Source organism: Dendrobium catenatum, unplaced genomic scaffold (assembly GCF_001605985.2).
Source record: "Dendrobium catenatum unplaced genomic scaffold, ASM160598v2 fragScaff_scaffold_970, whole genome shotgun sequence".
NCBI lineage: Eukaryota > Viridiplantae > Streptophyta > Magnoliopsida > Asparagales > Orchidaceae > Dendrobium > Dendrobium catenatum.
The window spans coordinates 404,791-421,700 of NW_021319432.1; the positions used below are offsets into that span (position 1 = coordinate 404,791).

At 34.2% G+C, this 16,910-nt stretch overlaps 1 protein-coding gene across 1 annotated transcript; it reads right to left on the bottom strand.

Annotated features, from left to right (window-relative positions):
- Nucleotides 1–1,087: 1,087 nt before the first annotated feature.
- LOC110111272 (exopolygalacturonase-like) lies at nt 1,088–16,642 on the bottom strand. Its single transcript, XM_028697543.1, has 4 exons — nt 16,187–16,642; nt 15,726–15,851; nt 12,114–12,629; nt 1,088–1,333 (listed from the first exon to the last, which is right to left on the bottom strand). Exons 1-4 carry the CDS (start codon nt 16,640–16,642, stop codon nt 1,088–1,090), a joined length of 1,344 nt encoding a protein of 447 aa, XP_028553376.1.
- Between the last annotated feature and the right edge of the window lie 268 nt (nt 16,643–16,910).

Genomic DNA, 16,910 nt, shown 5'->3' on the forward strand with positions numbered 1-16,910 from the left:
GGGGGGGCAAGTTATAAGTAACTGTTGTTATTGCCTCGAATTTGACTCAACCATTTACTACAAGAAATTGGGTCAATAGTGACAAAAAAATAGAGACAAAAAGAAAATGATCACAAAAGATGATTAATCATTCAATTTCTACAAAATGTATATTGAAGTTGTCTTGAATTTGGTTCAATCCTATTTGTTCATATCACGATCATCGTATGATTCACAGATATATCGGGGGTCAAGGGGAAGTGCCTTTGCGGGCGACAAAAAGAAAATGGTCACAAAAGAAGATTAATCATTCAATTTCTACAAAATGTATATTGAAGTTGTCTTGAATTTGGCTCGATCCTATTTGTTCATATCATTGATCATCATATGATTCACAGATATTTCGGGGGTCAAGGGACAAATTTTGGTTGTATGGATATTTTTTAAATTCAAATTAATAAATAAAATGATGAATTCTCTTTACTATTTCTCTTTGTATTTGGTTCATTGTTCCTTAACAATAACACCTCTATACAATGTGTTAAATTATGTTGGGGCAATTGCCTAAAGACCATAGTATTTTAAAACTTTTAGAGGAGCAATTGCCTAAAAACCCTAAAAAATGATACAATACAGAATTTTTTAATTTTTTTTAAGGGGGGCAATTGCCCCCCCTCCTAAACATAAGGGAGATCCGCCCCTGGATCTAGTTTTAGCTCGAATTTCAATTTGATCAAGATTAGCGAGCCATGCCATCGAGCCAAATTATAAAGAAAAAAAAATTGAGTCGATCTTGAGCCAAGAACAAATCGATCAGCTAGAAATTATATTATTAGCTAGACACACTGAGATCTTATATTGTGATAAAAATATATTAAGAAAATATTTTCAGAACAGTATCGATCCAAGGCAAGACAAATATAACCAGAAGTACAGATATTTGATCTTTACATACAGGAAATCACTTCATCATACTTTATGACTGAATCTTTTCTGAAAATCTGCCACAATTCTCAGATGAGAAGGAAAAAAATATTATGACCACTATATCTCTATTAGAACAGTACTATATGCGTTTACTGTTAAGCACTTGAAATTATTGTATCTTTTAGAAGCAAGGAGGAGGAAATACGTGTCCTATGGCTTTTGCAATTCCAACGTTCGTGCATGCGGTCAAGGGGACGGTAGGGGCGAGGCCTGGGCTGGGTGGAAGAGGCTTCAGGTTAATGTTCTCGAGTGTTATGTGGTCGCAAGGCACAAAGGAGCTGCAGACGAGGTTGATGGCGACATCAGTAGCTGAAGTTCCCCTTATGTTTTGGAACCTCACGTTGTCGATCTTTACTCTGGAAGCTGGCTGCATGAAATAAAAGTTCAGATGATAGTTTAATTCATGAAGCTGCTGAAAATATAAACTTCTCGGGAAAGAAATTTATTTTATTTGAAAATAGTTAAATTTAGACGATAGATTAAATAGATGATTTGAGAAGGGGATTTATTTATTTATTTAATTTTTTCTCTCTTTTTGCAATCTTGCTTGAGTGATTTATATATTGTAAAGCTTTTCCTTGAGTCCTAGTAAAAAGGGGCTAGTGTTCATATATTTACTATTATATAAGTTTGAGTATAGTCCTAAGTCCTATGATGCACCGACACTCCGCTTAAAAAGGGAATGCAGTGTCGGACACGTGTTGGACACGAACACGCGTCTGACACTGCATGGACACGTGTCCGACACGGCATTGATTAAAATTAAAACCGGACACGCGTGTTGGACACGCGTGTCCGGTTATTAAAAAATAAAATCTTCCGATTCGTTCTATTTAGCCTTTTCCGTGAATGAGAAGCCCTATTTTTTCGATTCACGAAAAAATCTTCTAGGTCGGATCGGACGAGCTCGTAGCCGACGCCAAACGGAGCTCGCTGCCTTCGCCTCCCGTTCCTTCGTCATTTCTGCTCAAGCCAAGGCCAAGCCAAGCTCGTCTTTCCCATTCCTTAGTTTCTGCATGATTTCTGCGGTCAGCCGAGGCAAAGTTCGCAATCAAATCCAAACAGAGCACCTTCTGCGCGCAAGAGAGCCAAGACCTGTAAGTGGATTTCGCCATTTCTTCTCTTTATTGTTGAAAATGTCTAGATTAATTGAAATATTAATTTTTGTTTTTTGAAACTTACTAAAAAAAGCTAATGTACATGCTCGGTATCGAGCAGGTACATGCTTGGTACCGCTAGGTACATGCTCGGTACAGCTAGATACATGCTCAGTACCGTTATGTGCATGCTCGGTACCGCTAGGTACATGCTCGGTATTGCTAGGTACATACTCGGTACCACTCAATACATGCTTGGTACCGCTTGGTATCTTTCCATACAAACAACTTACGAACTTTAAAAACAAGCAGGTCGAACCCTGTAAGGGGGTAGCACCCCCTTGGACCTCCGGCAGACCAGTATATTGTTGTACTCACCTTAATTTTTAAATATTATATTAAAAAATTATTATGCCATGTTGACGCCGCACTCGTGTCCTATATTTTTAAAAAATTCCATGTCCCATGTCAGTGTCGTGTTGTGTCCGTGTCGTCGTGTTCGTGTCGGTGCATCATAGGTCCTAACCCTTCCCAATTCGAAATGTCTTAGGTTATAATCATAGGCTAAAAATGAATAAGGTTTAAACCCTATATTTAATATTAGATAAATATTCAAATGATATAAATCTATTTTTAACATAGGGTTCAAAGATTAGATGAAAATTATATGATTTGCTGGGAAGTAAATTGCATAGTGAACATAAACAAGAAATAAAAAATATAACAAAAAAAGAAAGAACAACAAGATTTAATGTGGAAAAACTTGAAATCAGGAAAAACTACAGAGCCATACAACACTAAGAAATCTACAAAAAAAATTGGGAGAAATTGTACAAATTTCTTCTCTCTCTCACTCTTCATTCCCTTACTCTATTCTTTACACAAGATGGACAAAGAGGTACTTAAAACCACCCAAGGGAGGCAACCCCTCAAGTTAAAGATGAAAAAAGAAAAGGAAAACTATCCATCCTGACTCGTAGAATCGCGACACTAAGTTTGGACTTCCACGATGCTCTATTCTTTGTCTCTAATCTGACTAACAACATTGCAATTCCGGGGTTTAGAGTGCCACTCCACTCCACTCTCTATCTTTCTCCAACCAGACTATACAGTGCCTCAACACTCAAGCACACAATACCACAATGTTGTTTGTTCATTTGGGAAAAAAATTGGATGCAAAGCACTCGAATCCATGCCCAACGAGCTTCTATGATGAAATGATATTGAAGATGGATGTGCTTCATCTTGGCATGAAATGCAATATTCTTAGCTAGATGAATAACACTTACGTTGTCATTATGCAACTTCAAATTCATTTGCTTTTTACTAAGTTCTGCCTTTAAACTTTGCAACCATATCATCTTCTTACTAACCTCGGTCAACTCAGCTTCTATGATTGAGAATGCAACAAACTTTTGTAACTTGAAAACCTAACTCTCTATAATCCTTCTTAAAAGTGAATATATATCAAGTTATTCTCCATCTACAATATAAATAAGAATCTGTACAAGATCCTCTAGATCAATCCCTAAATTTTTAAAAAGATAATTTAGCCTAAGATAATTTTAGTATACCTTCACTTCTATCTCTGTTGTTTCTCATACTCTAGAATTTTATTATTGGACCCATGTCTTTCATTTCAAACTCCTTTGAATATATATCAACTTGTCATCCACATATAAAAGTAGAATGATATAATAATTAACAAAATATTTAAAGAAATAACACTACGGGAAAACCTGTCATTACCAACAGACAAAATTCACTAATAATCATGCCCTTTTGCAAAAAAAATTACAATTTTGACGTATTTTCGACGAAAATTAGGTCGACGATAAAAAGCGCTTCAAAAAACTTATTCCAACATAAAGATTCGCCAGAAACATTTCCGGCCAAATTACCGACATAATTCCAGCAAAAATGTTCATCATTATTCATCATTTAAGATTCATTATTACCAGTGCTTTATTCGCCAGAAATTTCGGTTAAATATTTATGCCTAAAGTTTTGGCGAATAAACCGTCGGATTCAACGGATAAAGATTAGTGGAAACTTCTGATGGATTATCCGCCAAATTTTTTGACATAAATTTATACCGAAAATAAAATACATTTTGTCGTATCTTCATTTCCGGCAAAATTTCTGCTAGAAATTCACTAGAAACCTATAGCAAAAAAAATGATAGTTCTATATCTTATGTTTGTGTTTTCTACAAGACAACAAAGCTGTATAAAAATATACATATATCACATTCATTTAGACATTAAACATAAACAAACACTTTAATATTTACCAAACAATTTAATGAATAATTTATCATTTAGAGTTCATTGAACATTCACCAAATAGTTTAAAATTAAACATAGAAAGGAAATGTCAAACATATGAAAATAAATATCCAATAATTAAAAAAACACCTAATCAGAATCAGTCTCCTTCTCTGCTAATGCTGCCTATTTTCAATGAAACTTTTGGGAGCCTCTTAGTGTCTCCCTAATTTGGAAAAATTTAAAGAGACTTAGCCTGCCCGTCATGTCAAGAAAGACATGCATGATAGGTGTCAGGCGACACCACAACCATATTATTCATTCCCATCATGCCAAGAAAAGTGTAAATACGTCTTCAGGGGAGGCATCTATGTGAAAATGCAATTTTCTCCAGAGATATTTGTAGCAGATTTACCAATTTTCTTGGCATATGAAACTGTAGTTTATGTGACCAATATATCTAAGACAACTCTCTCACTCTTTCTAATCTTATCTTATATAGGAGCTTCTCCAACATTTTCATGTATATATGCTCATTTTGTATCTTATCTCTAAGAGTAAGCCGCTCATGAGCATTCTAATCTCTACAAACACTTAATATTATGATCCTCTTTTAAAGACCTACATTTTACACCATAAAGCATTACAAGTCTCACCACATCTTGTAGAATTTTCCCCTAAGTATGACGGGAATTTTCTATTAAACATTACAAGTCTCACCACATTGCTTCTCTTTTATAGAATTTTCCCAACGCATTCCTCCACTTGAACCATGCAATTTGAATTCTAATGATAATATACACATCAACTCTCTCTAGACTCATCAACAAGAAGAATATCATCAATAAAATAGATACACCATCATACAATATCTTACAAATATCTACCAAGAACATCCATGAAAAAAGAAAAAAACTTTTGGCAGATTTTTGACAACTAAGGTGACAAACATTAGACGATGGACCAATGCCGACACAGGCGGCATTTTGATGAGGCGACTGATGCAAGTGGAGTGAACCATAATGAGAAGGAAGACAACAGAGGGAGGAAAATAGGGCTTTTTTCGCAGCCCATGTTTCCGTTGAACAATCCGCTAAAAATTGTTCGTTTGGCTTAAGTAAGCCTATAAAATATATACCAGTAGTTTCACTAGCAAGTTCTGGAGGATAACACACCAAAAAAAGCTACCAGTTTTATAAAAAATGATGAATGTGGAAGCTGATTTTTTGCCGGTAATTGGTTGGCAAAAAATTAGCAGGAAACTCAGTTTTTCTGTTATTGACGGAATATATACTAGTTACATTATTTCTTTTACCGGTGTATTTAGATCTACTGGAAAGTTTGATGGCAATACAAGGTTTTTCTATAGTGTAACAATGATCTGCTTGACACTTTATATACCATTTATTTGACATAAACCTATCTAATCTTTCATATCACTGTCTTGGTGCCTGCTTAAACATATAAATGCCCTTTTTGAGTCTACACACCATATATTTTTTACCTATGACCACATATTCCTGATGTTGCATTATATATAACTCTTCTTCAAAGTCACCATGAAGAAGTTGTATCATTACATTCATATGCTCTAGATGTAAATCCTCCATTGCTATTACGATCAACACAACTCTCAATGTATTTAACTTCACCACTTGACAAAAGATTTAAAATGTTTATCTTCACCACTAGAGAAAAGATTTTAATGTTGTTAAATCATTCATGTTATTGATAAACATTAAAAATATGCCTAGCCTGGTAGCATGTATTACTATCACGTTCTTCTTTCAGCCTATAAACTCACTTATTTTGTAATACTTTCTTTCCATATGGTAATTTTGTCGGCTCCCAAGTCTAATTCAACTCAAGTCACTGCATCTTATTCCAAGCTTGATTTAACTCAAGTAACTACATCTCATCATCCACGTCTTTCTCTCACTTATTTGAATCATCAACTTAAATGGACTAGTCATAACACTCTAATTCATCACCATTTAATAGTAATATATATTACAAGAAAAATGAATACCTTTATATTGGTTATAAGATTTGGCTGGATCTCTTAACTTTAGTAGCAGGTGTTTAAAGAGCTCTCCATGCTTCATCATCTTGAGCACACCTATTTTTATCTTCTTAATCACAATCATCCTATATCTCAATATACTTAAAAAAATCTTCAGGAGTCTCATTTTTATCATAATATATTTTATTTTTATTGAATATTACCTCCTTACTCCTAATGAATTTTTTATTTTAATAATCTTAAAATTTATAACTAAATTCATTTGAGTCATGTCTAATAAATGTACACTATGGATCAAGTTTACTTATTGATTCTACATCAATATTAACATATGATGAACAACAAGAAACTTTCAAATGTGTTAAACTTATCTCTTTACCACTATAGGCTTTCTCATATAATCTCTCTTTCAAAGGAACTGATGGATCATGATTCATTGGATAAACAAAAGTATTCATTTTTTCTAACCAAAACTATTTAGGTAGATCGACCTACATGCAACCTCATTCTCCTAGCATGCTTAGTAATAATTCTATTCATATATTCTATAACACCATTCTGCTATGATGTTCCTGGAACAATGAACTCATTCATGATTATATTTAAAACATAATACTTCTTGAACTTTTTATCACGATACTTGTCATAGTAATATGATCTTAGATATTTTAACTTTAAATCGGTCTCATTCTGAAATATGGCATTCCATTTCTAAAAAATATCAAATACATCTTACTTTTATTTTAAGAAATATATATACCTTTCTTCCAGAATTATCAATAAAATTGACCAAATATAAAGACCCTCTTATAGAATAAACTAGAGCATGACCCTATACATCAATATATACTAAATCCAACTTCTTTAACTTCACCTTTAAAACATCTTTGAGAAACTCAACTTCTATTGCTTTTCATATACACAATCTTCACAAAAATTTAAATTTATAAATTTTAAACTAGAAAAGTTTTTTTAAGTAAGAAGTGAATGTATACATTTCTTACTCATATAGCCAATCCTATGACGCTAAAGACCTCTATCAATATTTGAATTAGCTATTCTAATAGAATATGATAATTTGTTAATAACATATACAATGCCTTCAATACTACCATGAGTTATAAGCAAAGCTCATATTTTCACCTTCTATAAATCTCTTTTGAATGATGTTACATGGCCTAAGTTTGTAAATTAACTCACAATAACTTTTTTTTTTTTTAAATAAGGAATATATTTAACATTCTTAAGTCTCCAAGTTTACATATTTGACATTCTGATTTCAACATCTCCCTATCCTATAATATTGTAAGGTTTGTTATCTCCCAAATATATTTTTGTTAGATTACCTTGAGTGTAGTCGTTGAATACATCCTTATTAAAACTTAAATAAAATGAAGAATATGAATCTATAAGCTAAGATTTAGAATTATCCATAGAAAAAAATAAGAGAATCACTTTAAAACTCTTATGTATATGCGGACTCAAAAAATTTGCGCCCCAGCCTCTCTGCAGAACCGCCCCATGGGGATGGTGATGAACTAGATCAAGGTCCCATAGTTCCATTATCTTGGGCCATCATGTTCCCTAGTCTACTTAGTCAGAGGAGGTAGTCGACCCAACTTCATAGGAGGATCCTTATTGGCAGTCATGGGGGTTTCTTTGTTTAAGGGTATATCTCATAGATCTTTGGTAGATATTACCTAAGGTGTTAAATTTGAATCCACCTTAAAAAATAGAGGTTTTATGCCATATCGATCATATCCTATTGATTAATTACTCACTGATTTAAACTCATTAGGGACCATATAAGCTCTGACCATAACCATAATTTAATGGTGCTCTTTGGCAGCAAGACCACCCGATTCCATGTCATAATCATACATGCAATTTCATTTAGTGGAAAAATCATCAGTGTGGTGTCATTTGGTGGCGAAACCACCGGTTAGAGGACACATGCCATATCATTACTAATAAGAGATAGATTAAAAATGAAGACATTAGCTCTTTGTAAGTTGAAGTAGTTTTCATATTTGTCCACTACAGCAAACTTTTATGTATGATGGATGTGTATTTTACTTTAAGTGTTTAGATGATTTATATCAATTTTAAAAATTTTATTTTTTGTATTTTTGGAATTTTTAATTTTAATGGGCATTTGGAAATTTTGTGAGGCATGCATTTTTATATATTTGTGGTCCCCTCTAGTTGAGATTTTTATCAACATGATCATCATCAGGGTTATACTGGTGGTTATATTTTTTAATTAAACTTTATCAACTCTGTCAAATTTTTAAAAGAGGATTGAGTTCAAATCTAAATTCATTTTTAACCCACGCATCATCATCAAGCATCATATGTATACCTACGACATGCTCATTATTGCCCATACGAGTATATATTATTGAATACATTTTGTATGATACATTTATATGATTATTATATGTAGGCATGATATTATTAGAATAAAGCACTTTGTATATTACACATGTATGCAGGAGGATTTTTAGAGTGTAATTACAATGTCAAATAACATGTTTGAATGAAACCCTCAATATGTCATATATATATATATATATGAGAGATCATTTTAAATTATTATTGCACTATCAACTAACATGCATGAATTCAATCCTCTACATCCTAATGATATATGTTGGAGGTTATTTTAACATAAAATTATAATGTCAGAGACATACTTGAATAAAAATATCTACATCCTACAAATATAAATAGGGGGTTGTTTTGAATTATGATTGCAATGTCATCTGACATGCTAGAATGAAACCCTCTGCTCATTTCCAATACATGGATATTATGGAATGCATATTAATGTGTATTTTAATGCATAAGAGGGGTGTTTTGCATGAATATTATGCCTACTATAATGCATATACAATGGGATTTTAAAATATTTAGTACTAATTAATTGTGCGGCCAATTATAGTTTGAAGGTGCATAATATTATATTTAGAAGCCTATATATGCCTTCAATCTGTTTATATGAGGGTTGCAAATCCGATGGTGTGATGCATTGTGCTTTAATGGTCCATAATTTTTTAATATTGATTCCCTACTTTTGCTCATAGGTGAATCGTAGCATTGCATTCAAAATAACCATGAGACACTACTTTATTGTTATGATGTAATCCTCATCTTCTCATATTTTGAGAGATCAGATCCATGAGTCATCTTATCCCTACTTAGATTGAATGAGGACATCCAAATTGTGTGAGGTTATTTTATGATAGATGAGGGGTATCATAATCTAATGAAACCAAATACTAGGCTGATGTACTATTAACAAGATTTCTTGGTCTCTACTTCATCACAAAGAAGTCTCCTCGAAGCATGAACTGGATAAAACACTTGATAGTTTTTAGTATCTGAACGACATTCTAACATTTGATATGTATATAGGATGTGAAGGCTTTTTCTATAGCCTTTAACATGGCGACTAAGAGCAGCTCCTTTCAATCTACAACTGCAGATTTTAATGGTGCATGTGTAGGATATTAGGTTGTGATGTTTGATCTCCAGGTATTTATTCTTTATTCAAATAACATGGCATTTCTTCAGAAGCCTCATTATTTCTAAAGAGATTATATAATGAGAATTTTTTTTTCAATTGCTCATTTTTTTATTCTACAAAATCACTCATGAAATCATAAAATTTTGCATGCTTAGTGTCACAGTTAGGGCCTTTATATGGTAACATGTCAGTGAGATCGATCCTTACACCAAGTTTCCTTTATTCCTATTGTCACTATCAATGTCTCTAGAGTTATCAATTAGAGGACTTAGTTATACATGGTCAATAAAACCTTCAAGTCCAATGTACGCTTAGTGTGCTTCTTGTCATTAGGGTTGTTGATTGCGAGGATTTTTTACAGTGGCTCATAGACGCTTTCACCTACTATAGCCCTCCTATGTTTGATGTGATCTTCAGTCCTTGCTCACACATATTATGTTTCTTATGACCTATGTTCACAGAGGACCCAACATTCCTACATCATATTTATTATCACTACTGCTAGTGGATGTTTTGCAGGGAGCATTATCATTTACAAACAGGCATTGTGCGTCAACATGCTAATATACAAATAGTGTAGCATTTCTCAAGAAGCATTAGTATTTTTGAAGACATGACAGAATTGGACATTTTCTTCAAAGACTCATTCTTTGACTCTATAGAATCATTTAATTTTATATGTTATATGTACATGTCAGCAAATAGCACTATCATTTGTCGGTAGCCTTTCTGTGTTCATTACTATGCTAATGTAGGCCACCAATTGAGTTACATTCCTCACTGATTTCTTGTGCATGTTAGCCGATAATTAATCCTTCAATACACATATGTATGATCTTCTGCTCGTAGGGTATTATTGATATGAATATTGCACATTAATTACTTGATCCTTGCTTGTGATGGATCAATGCATCTACTTGACATCGATTAAACATTGACTATTGGGAGTATTTGACATCTGCTGCATATTATTTGTTGTCATCAGTAGGTGAACTTTTGTTGGCATGATAAACCCCCTCTAGTTACTTGTAGGTGTTCGTACCTATAGTGAGCTCTTGGTTCTTATTTGCATATGAACCGCAACATCGTAGATCTACTACTTATATATCCATTGTAGTTTCTTCGATATACTCGTAGGGAACTCATTTCACCTCTTAGTTGATGATGCATCATGTAATTGATCATTGCTACTTGCGTAGTTGCATGTGTTTGCTCACATGTTGAAGTTGCCTGTAGGGCATTATTGCATCCACTATCTATCGCTGATCATTTCCCACGGGTATATTATTGCGCATATGTCAAATCTTCCATTATTGCTAGTAGCATTTACATTTGTCACAATCTTCTATCTCATGTCTGTAGAAGATCCATCACATTGACGGCAGATTCATCATCATTGGTTAAAAGGTTTTGTTGAGCGTTTTTGTGAAAGAAAATATAATTGCTAAAAAAGACATTTTTAGATAAAAACATGAATAGATTTTTCCAAACAATTATTTGAATGTTTCAAAAAAATGTTTAAAGAAACAGAATTAAATCTATAGCTAAGATAACAACTTTTTAAAAAATATTGGCAGTTAAAATAGAAATATACATCAACCCTAGCAAGTAAAAAAAGAAATGTGAAATTATTAGGTGCGACTAACATTTCATGTTAGGGTTGTAAAGGAGTCTAGCCGAGCTCTAGTCACCTTTATCTTGAACTTGAATTTGATTAGTTAATCGAGGTCAAGCTCAAACTCGAGTTTTATTCTATGAGTTCAACCGGTTCACAACCAACTTGTTTATTATGAAAGAGAAAAAATGTAATATGATGTATGAATTATTATAATAAAATGCTAAAAAAATGAACAAATTATAAAACAATATAAAAAATCACTTAATATAAGAAAGTAAGATATAATATTTAAACATTTTTAACAATTTTGTACTTAAAATCTCAAATTCTAATATACTTTGTATTAATATTTTTAAATAAGCCGGCTCACAAGCTAACAAGTCATGTCAGAGCTAGCTCAAGCTTGTGGCTCATTTGGTCATCAAACTCGGCTCACGTGCCATTTATCGAGCCGAGTCCGAACCAGCTCACGAGTCGACTTGACTCACGCACACCCCTTTTTCTCAAAAAATAGAAATCTAAACGCATAAATCATAAAAGAATTCCACTTTTTTTTCTAAAATGAATCAGATATATAAAAGTATAAAAGCCAAAAGAAAACATTCAGACATACCTTTTCTTCATCGCAAGAATTGGGACAATACTCCTGGTCAATAATAATCGGATTGCTAACCTCCTTCATCACAAGATCCGAAAACAATATATTCGTAGCAGATATCCGAGGCGAATCTCTCCACGTCTTAATCCTCACCCCGTTCGTTGTTCCAGCAAGCGTGCAATTCAGAACTCTTATTGCATTCACTCCCTTATCTTCACTGTTCTTTCCCAAGCTCCCAACACTGATGCCATGGCCGGGCCCACACCTGACTTTGCTGACCGTTATGTTTGAACTTCCAGGTCCGATGGAGACACAGTCATCACCGGAGGAGATTCTGGACTTTGAGATTCGGATATCGGATGAATATGCGATGTGGATTCCGTCGGTGTTGGGGCTGTTTCCGGGGGCGGTGATGTGAACGCCGAGGACGGTGACGTGCTGCGATTGGCCTATAACCATGTGGAAGAACTTGGAGTCGACAAGAGTGATGGCACGAATCTTGGCGTTGATCACGTGAAGAAACTTTAAAGTCTGCATGCATGCATGCGTGGAATTAAGTAATTAATTATGATATTTATTGGCATCATTTTATATATGATTCATGTGTATGGATGAATAAATCTGATATGAATATAACTTTGGCTATAACAATATTTATAATGTTGTATGCATGTTAATGTGTATTTTGACAATTCATCATTATCTTGATTGGTCTAATTTAATTTTGTTAATTTATGATCTATTTAGGATGAATGTAATTTTTTATAAAAGCATTTGTAAAATTATTTTAGGAATTTTATTTAGAGCTGTTGTTAAAAATAACTTTCTAATATAAAAAATTCTAGAAAGAAGCAAGAAAATATTAGTCAAATAAAATTATGATTGCAATCTAAAAAAAACAAAGCATTAAGAAAGCTATTCCAAACATACCATTAACCTGCATGCCACTCGTTAAGCTTATTGTTGATTTCAATATAAACAAATACAAATAAAAATCTAGATTAAAATATTAATTATTATTAAAAATTGATCAAAGTGAATTTTAAAATCATTAGCCTTAGTATAAAAAAAAAGTGAAATATACAAAAAAATAGCTTCCCAATCATTATTTCAAAACTCATTATACCTCCTCTTTGAAGGTTTCTGACTTCATTTTGGATGTCAAGTGGCCTCTTGATTTGTTATTGAATCTTATTCCTAAAAAAATTGTCAATATTATAATCGGAATTCCTCTAAATCCGGCTCTTACTGATATTCCTATCTTCAATTTCTCCCAAGATGGTGATTTTAATTTTAAGAAGATTGATTTGGAATATTTTTAGAATTAAAATGGACACCAATTCAATTTTTAATAAAATATGGAATCATCCTGGCCACCCCTACTTCAGACGGGTAGATCTGTTCGCTTTCATGTTTAGTTAAACAAATGTCGCTCTGCTAGGGCTTCATCCTAGCTGCCTCCCCCATTTCCATATATCTTCGTCGAGGTAGATCTTCTCTTTCGGTGTTCTTCCGTCCCTCAACATCTTTAGCAATGCGCCTTTAGGGAGAAGTTCCTCTTCTCTTCTTCTATAATGTTTGTATTCCAATCGACCTAGTTAGGTTCTTCTTGGGTTTGTTTTGTTTGTGCAATCTTTTCGGATGTTCTTGCTTTTTCACTCGTGATCGTTCCGCATTCAACTGTTCCTATGGTTCGAATAGCAATTAATCTTGTTTGATTGAATAATCCTGATTTTTAAAATAGTAAAAAGAATTATTGCTCATTTATTGATTTATTGAAGTCCTTTTGAGTGTCTCTTCTTCGATGGTTTTTCCTGATCTCAAAGCTACAACTCATCCTGAGTTACCTTCGTTTCGAATTTCGGAAGATGAGATTCTTTCTCTTGTGATCCCTTTTGATTTCGTTTTCATTGGTAAATTTACTTGTCACAGGCCTAGTCTAGATTCAATTTATTTTTTTTTTTTAATTTTAAGCTTAGCATTGATTTCTTGGTTACCCTTTGGATCCAAGACCTGTGTTGATTAAATTCATAAATTATATGGATTATAACAGAGTTTTTGAACATCACTCTTACTTTGTTAACAACTGCTTTATGAAATTGATTAAATGGTCACTATTTTTTGACATTTCTAATGAATCCTTCATCATCCCTATTTACGTTACTTTCCATAATATTTTTCCCAATTATTTGCTCCCTGTATATTACACGAATTGAGATCGTAATTTGGTCATCCTCTAAGAACTGATAACACTACGTCGAATGGGTCTCGTCCCTCGGTTGCAAGTGTTTTGGTGGAAATAGAGATTTCCAAATGTTATCCCGATAAGGTGCGGCTTGGGCTTGAAAATTTTGGGTATATTCGATATGTCGAGATGGAGGAGTTTCTTTGGTTATTTGGTTATTATGCTCCTATTTTGGTGGTGATTATGCTCCTTTCTTGATGGTATGCTTATTTGATTTTTGTTTGGATATTTGTTTACCTGCAGCTTGGATTTTGGATTTGGTCTTTGGATTCAATTTTGGATGACATAGGTGTTCTTCTTTTTGGTTATGATGATCATGCTTGTTGATAGAGTTTCTTTGGTGGGGGTTGTCTTCTACTAGGGTTCTTCTGTCGGTTAGCATGTTTGATGTTTCTTCTATTGGTCCTTCCTGTTTCTATTTTTTTTTTTTTCATTTTTACTTTTCATATTGTATTCTTAGTAAGGATCATTTGCTCATTAGGATTTTATTCTTATTTTGATTGTAGCTCTCTAAGCATTAGTGTGCATTTGATCCCTTTAAGGCTTTATAAACTTTTTTTTTTATGATTAACGTGTAAACCCGATCTACTTCAGCTTCTATCCTTACATAAAGAATATTGAAAGGTTTCATCTCTATTGATCATAATAGTCTTCAGAAGAAAGGTTTTTTCTTGGTATCAAGGTGTCAATGCTGCTCCCAAAATGAAACTTTAGATCATATTTTTTTAATGGTCTTATCGCCAATCAAGTGTCGTCTGATTTGGAGATTGATTTGCGTTTTAATGTGCCTTACAATAATGACAAATCCTTTTCTTTTCTACCTACTTGGTTTCAAAACAATATTAAAGGGCATATTTCTACCGTTATCCCTATACTTGTCTTTTGATAACCTTGGATGGAAAAAAAACTGCAAATATAACAACATTAAGATAACCCAAGAAAGGGTTATTAATTGTCTTAAAGTTAAAGTACAACATCTTGTTTCTACTAACACTATAGGAAATTCATCGATTACCGGCGACCTGGACCAGCGGTTCTGGAAAACACCGGCGGCTTTTCGGCGGTTCTTAAACCGCTAGAAAAAACTGCGCCGAAAAACATTACCGACGGCGTATTTCCGGCGGTTTGTTGTCACCGACGAGTTTTCGGCAGTTGTGCTGCTGGTTATTGTCCGACGGTATGACCGCCGGTGTTTCACCGACTGCTGCCCGGCCGTTAAACCAATAGTAAAAGTACCGTCGGTAACCTTCCGAAAAACTGTCGGTGATATTTACCGGCGGTTACAATCCGAGGAATTGCCGGCAGTAAGACCGCCGGCGTGTCGCCGGTTAACCGCCGGATACCGTCGGTAGACCGTCGAAAAATACCGGCGGTTATAGTACATTTCCGACGGCGTCAATCAATCGTCCGGTATCGTCGTTTCTGGCGGCCAAACCGCCGGTTGTACCAACGGCTAGACAATCGCCGGATAAACCGCCGTTAGTACCGGTGGCTAGACAACCACCGGTCTAGGCCGTAGGTAATTGATGAATTTCCTGTAGTGTAAGATCTTGTACCCTCAACATTTTGTGGGTAAGATCAAATGGTTTTTATATTTTATCATCAATTGCCCCATTGCTAATACCATATCAAAATAACTTTTATTGCAAGATAGATTAAACCCCATTCTTATGAATATAAATTTCTAATTAATTTTCTACCTTTTAAACTCACAACAATCAATGAAAGAAAAAGGTCATAACTTCACTTATCAATCAACCAACATAAAAAAAAAAAAGTTCAAAAATCATTTTAAAATAAATTGGACAATCTCCATAATCAAAATTATGATAAAAAGACATACCGGTGGAAGGCTATTTCCATGCTTATGCGGCCATATTGCACGACCCTGACCATCAAATGTGCCTAATCCAGTGACCAACAGGTTGCTCACATGCCGAAAGGCAATCCATTCCTTGTGCTTGAAGTTCCCTAGATTAATCGGAGCCCGAACCAGGCCCTTCACCTGAACCACCATAGGACTCTTGCAGGGTCCCCTGAAGGACACTGGCCCTACCAAGAAGGTACCCTCCGGAATCAGAACCCTACACCTAACCCTAAAGCTACCATACCATCCACAATCTGTCCCACAGGCTTCATTCCATGCCTTAGAAAAAGCTTGGGCTCCATCGCTTTTACCGTTAGGGGTGGCTCCGTAGCGAAGAACGTTAAATATTTTGTCTGTAAAGACGACTCCATCACAATTGTTGAGATGTGCTACTGCGCAGAGAAGGATGAACAGCAAACTGCATGATTTCATGGTTTCACTGTTGCTGCTGTTCTTGCCTTGTTCTCTTCCTCCCTTTGATCTCTCCCTTTTTTATTTTTTTTTATTTTTTTTCCTTTTTGTTATTCTCTGCCGCTTGAATTCTTATCTGTCGGTGTTTCTTCTTTCTGTTTTAAATTTGGAGGAGCTTATATGAAGGATAGTAGATGAATTGGTTCGTTCATTTATGAGGTTTTCTAATTTTGGAACCTGTTGTTGCTCTCCTTCGCACATAATTAACCATTGCCTATTTATGATTCTA

Bases quoted from the DNA above. Each gene is read 5' to 3' on its own strand.
- LOC110111272 (XM_028697543.1), bottom strand. From the start codon at position 16,642: ATGAAATCATGCAGTTTGCTGTTCATCCTTCTCTGCGCAGTAGCACAT. The intron at 15,852-16,186 runs GTATGTCTTTTT...CCTACGGCCTAG, and splicing joins ATGGAAATAGCCTTCCACCG to ACCGGTGGTTGTCTAGCCAC. The intron at 12,630-15,725 runs GTACTATAACCG...GCATGCATGCAG, and splicing joins TGATTGACGCCGTCGGAAAT to ACTTTAAAGTTTCTTCACGT.